The sequence below is a fragment of the Acinonyx jubatus genome, chromosome D4 (assembly GCF_027475565.1).
Source record: "Acinonyx jubatus isolate Ajub_Pintada_27869175 chromosome D4, VMU_Ajub_asm_v1.0, whole genome shotgun sequence".
Classification (NCBI taxonomy): Eukaryota; Metazoa; Chordata; class Mammalia; order Carnivora; family Felidae; genus Acinonyx; species Acinonyx jubatus.
Window position 1 is genome coordinate 92,637,279 of NC_069391.1, and position 7,635 is coordinate 92,644,913.

The 7,635-nt window shown below is 51.1% G+C and overlaps 1 protein-coding gene across 3 annotated transcripts in view; it reads left to right on the forward strand.

Annotated features, from left to right (window-relative positions):
* The window catches only part of IARS1 (isoleucyl-tRNA synthetase 1), a 67,310-nt gene extending 60,461 nt beyond the window's left edge, over positions 1-6,849 (forward strand). For all 3 annotated transcript variants that reach the window (XM_027041280.2, XM_027041300.2, XM_027041282.2), the window contains 4 exons: positions 319-444; positions 1,842-1,985; positions 2,567-2,719; positions 6,344-6,849. In XM_027041280.2, coding sequence (XP_026897081.2) covers positions 319-444; positions 1,842-1,985; positions 2,567-2,719; positions 6,344-6,426 — 506 coding nt within the window. In that variant the 3' untranslated portion in view covers positions 6,427-6,849. The remainder of the gene's footprint in view (positions 1-318; positions 445-1,841; positions 1,986-2,566; positions 2,720-6,343) is intronic.
* Positions 6,850-7,635: the final 786 nt, after the last annotated feature.

Sequence of the window (7,635 nt, forward strand, 5' to 3'; positions counted from 1 at the left end):
GGACACCAAAAGTCCAATCCATAAAAGGAAAAATTGAGAAATTGAGCTTCCTCAGAATTCAGAATTCTGCTTTGTGAGAGATCCTGTGAGAGGGTAGCAAACCTGAGCTACAGCAGTGGACCCTTGCAGACCACCTCCACCTGCAGTGTGCCCAGAGGGGAAGCAGTCCTCTCATGGTTTAAAGAGATCCAGCTGGAAGATGGGAAAACACCCGAGCAGACGTTCACTGGAAATGATCTACAGATGACGTGTTTTCCTGGACTTTTCATTCAAATTTATTCTTTTCCTTCAGTTTTACTTGTCTTTGTGGTTCTTTAGGTGGAGTATTGCTTCTGGAAAATCCAAAAGGCGACAACAGGCTGGACCTTTTAAAGCTGAAGAGTGTCATTACTAGCATTTTTGGTGTAAAAGATACAGAGCTGGCTGTCCTCCATGGTGAAACAGGTATGTGGAAACTCCTCTGACCCGAGGTGGGTTTTTGGTATCGGTTCTGCTCCACAGCTGTGCCTTCCCCCCGAGTCTGAGTCGACCAAGGGCCCCTCGGCAGACGGAACCTCCCATCCTGCCTGCTCCCCATCAGCCACAGGCTGGGGTCTGGGCTGCAGAGGTCTGGGCTGTGCATGGACTTTATTAAGTGTAGTGTCTGTGTCTTGCTAGACCCAGATTCTCAATAATACAAACCTAAAAGGAGACGTGTTGAAGTTCTTACCCTGCGTGCCCCAAACGTGACCTTTGGAAACAGGGTTGTTGCCTGTACTAGCAGTGTCCCCATGAGAGGGCGTGTGAGCCCCGGGAGCACACGGGACAGAGCGAGGGAAGGTGCGGGCAGAGCTGGACTTGGAGAACTGCAAGCCAGGAGACAGCACAGCTCTGCTGGCTGAGAGCCTCCAGGAGCCGCGCGAGGATGGGGAGACACCTGCAAGCTTCAGAGGGAGCAGGGCCCTCGGGACACCTTGGCACCTCAGCTCTAGGACGGGAGACAGAGGCTTCTGTTGCGACTCGCAGCAGCAACCACCGGAGACTCTGTAAGAGGCTGGATGCTCTTTCTCAGGACTTGTAAATGGCCTAGGAGAGGAGATCCGGATGGCCAGCTGAGGGGACTGGCGGGCCTCATCAGTCGGGACCTCAGCGAGGTCCCGCTGTGTGCGCGCCACCAGCTTGGCAGGGACCGGGGCAGGTGCACAGTATCAGATGCCCTCATCCTCTGTCCCCGGTCCCGGGGAGTCATGGGAGCCACAGGTGTGGGTCTAGAGCGGAGGCCATGCAGACTGCAGGTGGGGCTGGACATGCCCATCGAGGACTTGCCCCCGCCGCTTTCCCACACACCATGTTCACCCATCACCAGTCATGGCCTCCAGCACTGTCCAGCTGTGTTTCCAGCCCTAAACACTGTTTAATTTTAGGTGAAATGTCTGTGTTCTGTGTGTCTTGCTATTTTTCACATATGTCCATGAGTCAAATATTTTTTCTTCTGACTATAATTAGCATTTTTAATATAAGGCTTCTTTTCACAGTGAAGTTTAGGATTCTGATGTAGAACATTTTAAGAAGAGCTGTAACAAAAATTACCAAAAGGGAAAAAGACGATTTTGCCTCATATTTTTAAGTTATTACTGTATGCCATTTAATTTGCAACGTGAAGATTTCTTACTGTTTGCATGTCATTTACACCTGATTTTATAGAGAAGGCAAGGTCCTTTGATAAAGCAAGGTTAAGTGGAAACATCACTGCAAAGATATAGGATAGTTGAATAATTAAGTAGGAAAAGGTGAATGACTTCGGCTCTGAACTGTGTACCCCTGAAAGAATAACTTGTTGTCTCTATTTTTGTTATTTTTAGAAATACGAAACCAAACTGACTTACTGAGTCTTAGTGGAAAAACACTCCGCGTGGCAGCAGGCTCTGCTCCCGCCGTGGTGGACGGCCCCGGCTCCGCCCTCTGCCGCTACATCAACCTGCAGCTCCTGAACTCAGGCCCGCAAGGTAAGCCTCCCCAGCCACGAACCCCTGGGGAGGCGGGTCGGGGGCACTGGCCGTCAGGGTTCCTTCCACTTGCCATATCTCACGTGGTGCTGTGTAGCGTGCGCCCCATGCTGCTCCGGGGGGCACACTCAGGCTTGTGTCTCTGTGTTATGTGGAAACACCTACAGCCAGCTTGGTCAGCAGATAAGGTAAACTGGTAGGTCAACATCGCAGCTACATGAAAGCAGAATTAAGTACTAAGGCTCTTAAATTTTTTCTTTTCCTGGGAAGTGTTCTGAAAACTGTTGTTCATGCATTGGTCTGCAGACTGGATGGATGCTTATTTTTCCTTGATATTTTGGGGCCCCCATTGTGCACATTTGTTTCCAGAGTGTCCCTTCCCCAACTACAGATTTTTATGTCCAAGGGCATTTCCTTTCCCTCTGGGAGGCGGTGTGGGCTGTCTACACACTGGATGCCTCCCCGCAGGACACCGCTGGCTCTTGGAGCCTCTGCTGTGCACAGGGTTGGGCGGGGGGGGGGGGGGGGGGGGGGGGGGGGTTGGTTCTCAGGAACTAACCCAGTACTCGTTTCTTCCATAGAGTGTGTGAAGGGAACTGTGGGCACACTCCTGCTGGAAAACCCCCCTGGGCAGAACGGACTCACCCACCAGGGCCTCCTGTATGAAGCAGCCAAGGTGTTTGGCCTTCGCAGCAGGAAGCTCAAGCTGTTTCTGAATGAGACTCAGACAGATGGTGAGGACACGTGTACACAGATGGTGCAGCACTGGCTACACTTCCTTCACTTCTGTTCTTCTTTTGTTGAGAGTGGTGTTTTTTAATGTTTGTTTTTGAGAGAGAGCGCGCACAAGTGGGGGAGGGGCGGAGAGAGAGAATCGGGGGCGGAGAGAGAGAATCCCAAGCAGGCTCTGCACCATCAGCACAGAGCCCGATGCAGGGCTCAAGCCCACCACCCGTGAGATCATGACTTGAGCTGAAACCAAGAGTTGCACACCCAACTGGCTGAGCCCCCCAGGCTGCTCCTCGATTTTTGAAGCCACTTCCCAGCACAGCCAGGCTACTCACTGTTCTGCCTCAGCCTTCACTCCCTCGTCAGCCAGATTTGAGCAGAAAAGCTTTTCTTTCTTTAAGAATTGAAAGCTTGGGGTCTTTTCGGGACTTATCTGTGCATGCATCCCTGCCTGGGCATGCATGTGGCTGGCTAAGTTATGCGGTACTCGTTGTCCAAGGGCATGCTGTCCTCGACTCTCCTCCCCGGTGTTGAGCCCTCTGTTGTGTCCTGCTGCCACAGTCTTGGGCCCCCGGCAGCTGTGGGGATTTTGTTTGCCTGAGTGTTTAAAAGCGATGCTTATGCTTTTCCACCCTGGGTGAGCTCCAGGTCAGACAAACCAGAGACAGGCACCTTCTGGGAGCCCTGGAGGTGCCTCCTGATCAGGTTCGGACAAACACCTGCTCTGTTCCTCCTGGGACCGTGGGACCTTGGGCTGCTGTGTTCAAGTGCACCGCCAGCCAGTGGGGGCAGGGCGCCAAGCACAAGTGTGACAGCACAGGTCTGCCTGTGCTTGCAGGTTGCCTTTTTCTTGATCCAGCATTCATGTGGTTGTAGTCGGCGTTTGGTTGTTTCTAGAGTTCTGACAACGTTGGTTCTGTTTGTGATGTTTCTGAGGAAGTTCCGTGTAAGGAAGCGTTTCTCTACATCTTAGGGGACGCTGTCAGCCCAGGCCCATCTAAACTCCATTACTTGGGGCCCCAGTCGTGCATGAGGGCCAGAGTCTCATGGGAACGTGCTGTGTCCGTCCCCACCCTCCTGAAGTCGGGATGTCCGCAGCGCTGCGTCTCAGGAGGCTCCATGGGACAGTCTGGTCTTTGCCTCCCCAGCTTCTGCTGGTTTCAGGTGTCCTTGATTGTGACCCCATCACTCTGACCTCTGCCTCTGTGGCCAGGGTGCCTCCTACTCTTGTATGTTCCACAATTTCCAGGAACTGGAACATGGGCATATCTTTTGGAAGGCCAGTTTTTAAACCCACTACATTCTCTTAACCGTCTTCTGGGTGGTGAAGTATCTGCTGCCGTGGGTTCCTGATTCTGGCCCCAGGTTTTGGGGGGGCCTGGGGTTCCTGAACTTCCCAGTCTGTGCACACCCCAGGCTTTTTTGTTTCACTTCGGTAGCCATTTAGTGCCGAAAGCTGTAGGTCACCAGGACCTCCAGGAAACCTTAATGTTCAGGTACCTCTTGGGATCCATGATTTTTGGCCTCTGCATTTCCCTCATGTTCTTCCCTTGCTTGGCTACTTTTTTTTTAATTAATGTTTTATGTTACACTTTCAAATTTTCTGCTACATCGTTAGAAAAAAAAAAAAGAGCTGCCTCTTTTGCAGCTGCTCCTGTCTGTAACCAGGCACAGCCGTGCCCCTCACATCAGTGCCTCAGCCTGTTCGTCTCCACTGGCGGGGTCTCCTCCCATGACGATGTCCACATTCAGAGCCCCCACGGTGACATTTACAGGCTGCCCAGCCATCAGCAGCTCCTTTCACGGCTCTCATATGTGGTTTGGTGGGAAAGGCCAGCTTCCTGGTCTGTTCAGCATGGGTGAAACTTCCTCGTCCCCGCTTCTGCAGGCCCCCAAGTGCAGCCGAGCCATAGACGTGACAAGGTGTCATTGTCTCTGGTTCGGTGCAGGTGCAGGCACCCGGCCCACGCAACCAGGGCAGAAGCACATTTGTGTGAATCAGGCCCTGACATTACCACCTCTGACAGGGTGGGCCTCGCCTGTGCCCCCACTGCCTCCTCCCTGTGCCATGAGGCTGGTGGCCACACCAAACTCAAGACACCTTGAAGGCTGAGTGACCCAAGACCACTGAGAAGCCTGGGGCTCTTTCCAGCCCAGTGTCTCTGCCCATCCTGTATCCCCAGCCACATTTCATTGTGCTGTTCCTCTCGAAATCATTTTTCCTAAAGTAGTAATAATTCAGTAAATTAGAAGGATCACGGGATGCCTTACAGTTTTAGAAACTCACGGATGGCTTCCTGCTTGTTCCACTAGGTGCTCACTGTCCTCTCCAGGTCCTGTCATGATCTGTCTATAAAGGAGGCAGCTCCGAGGGTAATTTCCAGAATCCCTGCTTGTCCTGGCAGAGAAAGGTGGTCCTACCCTTTGAATCCAGATCTGCTAGAAGCAAAATGCACCCCAGGGGGCAAAGAGCGTTTCTAGTGTCTCTTTACTCTCTCTCTTTTCTCTCTCTCTCTCTCTCTCTCTCTGGGCTTTTATCTATTCAGTGTGTTTGTATCAGTTACATTTGTTTTATACTTTTAGATACTCAGAGTTTTTGTCTTTGGCTATATTGGCTCCTATATTCTTTGACATCAGCCTTCAGTCTCTGGTAACTGTGTTCTGGCTTTGAAAGATGTTAGGGGCTTATCGCACCCTTTTACTTCCCCAGACCCGGACACAGCAGTTCCCCCTCTGTTAATATTTAGAGACCATGAATCTGGGTCCAGCTAGGCATGGCTTCTAAGCCTTCTCTGTGGTCGTAGGAAATACCTGTTTGGGTCAGGGTGTGCACACGTCTGGGCTGGTGTGCCAGGCTGGTTAGGTTGAGGGAGTCCCCCAGAAGGTCCGCCCAAGACTTCTCACCCCAGCTGTGGGGAGTCTGGGGCCTTCAACAAACTCTGGAAAAGGCCACACGAGACCACTGTCACTTCTGCCACCAATTGTAAATTCAGAGGATTTCGCAAAATCACCCTTGGCCTTGATAATTTGCTAGCAGGACTCACAGAACTCACTGGCACCTATTGCACTTAGAACCACATTTGATGTAGGAAGAGAATAAAAGCTAGAACCAGGCAAAGGAAGAAGTACAGAGTGCCTAATCTGGGAGGTTTCCAGACATGGGGCTTCTGGTTGCCCTCTCCCAAAGGGGCCGTGAGCAGTGTGACCTCCTCCAGGCCCCAATGCGTGACAGTGGATTACCACCAGGGAAGCTCCCCAAACCTGGGGCCAGATTTATAGTGAGGCTTCATTACATGGGCCTCACGGGTTTGTTGCCCACGTGGCTGCTCTGTCTCAGGTGATACCACGTGACCTAAATCGTGTGGCTGGTCTTTCTGGTATGGCTGGCTCCGCCCTGAGTCACCTTATTAGCAGAAACTATCAGGTGTGTTCAGGGCCCCCCAGAATTAACAAAACACTCCTGTCGCTCAGGAAGTTCCAAGGGCTCAGAGGTTCCCTCAGGAGCTGGGACAGAGGTCAGACCTCTGAGGGTGAGGCCAGATTTCTTCACACAAGCAGTCAGCATTTTTAAAATATTCATACAGAATAGGTAGAAAACTTATTTTATTTAAATCTTCTTTCCATTCTAGAAATTACAGAAGAAATCCCCATGAAGACTTTGAACATGAAGACTGTGTATGTTTCTGTGTTACCGACAACGGCAGACATCTGACCTTCCTTATCGATGTGGCTGAGTCGGCCTCCCCCCACCACATGGCTGTCCCCTGCACACACACACTGAGCGTATCCCTCCAGGTGCATACGTCATGTGCTGCGTCTGGTCTGAAACTGAACTGGGGTCGATCCATCAGGTGACTTGGAACGTCCGGTAATGCTCACACTTGGCCTTGGGCACCTTCGCGGTCATGCTGGGGGGGTGTCACCTCCACACCACAGAGCTCGCTTCTGCGCTTACAGAAGGGGTCTATTGGCGTAGTCTATACATATCATTCTGTGGCCTTTCAGAACTTGTTTGAGACCTCCGGAAGGAACGTGTTAAGTATTTCTGCTACCTGGATTTTCCTGGGTAATTTGATGGTGTATTTTAAGTTTCAGTAAATCAGAACAATAAACAAATTTTCTCTCAGATAATAAATGTTTTAGAAGTAATTCATTCTCCCATAGTTGAATAAAACTTCAAATTTGTAATCTTTAAGGAACACAAAAACTTAATAGCGACTTCTTTGTTAAGACAGCGGGCACCTGGGTGGCTCAGTCAGTTAAGCGCCCGACTTCAGCTCAGGTCAAGATCTCACAGTTTGTGACTTCGAGCCCTGCATCAGGCTTTCTGCTGTCAGTACAGAGCCTGCTTCGGATCCTTTGTCCTTGTCTCTCTCTCTCTCTGCCCCACCTTCGCTCACACTTTCTCTCTCAAAAGTAAATGTTAAAAAAAAAAAAAAGACACTGGGCTAGGACACCTGGGTGGCTCAGTCAGTTAAGCTCAGTCATGATCTCACAATTTGTGAGTTCAAGTCCCACTTTGGGTGAGCCCTGCTTCTCTCTACCTCTCTCTCTGTCCTTCACTTGTGCCCTCGTGCCCTCCTGTCTCTGTCTCCAAAAAAAAAAAAAAAAGAGCTACACATCTAATCTCACTTCTTCCCAAGATCCCACGTGTCAAAGGAGCAGATGCCAAGACGAAATCAGCTGCAGGAGTCTACTGGGAGGAACAGATGGAGGATAAAGGGAGGGCCAGGCAATGGTGAATGGACATGCACGTGGGTCTGGCACCTGTGGACACAGAAGAGGAAGGACAGGAGGTTGATTAGAAAAAGCCCAGACTGCAGGGCAACCCTGGGAAAGTCCTGGTCAGGCCAGGATTCCTTGTAGAAAAAGTCCTGAGTGGGGAGACATGCCCTGGCTCTGTGGCCAGAGTAGCAAGGGA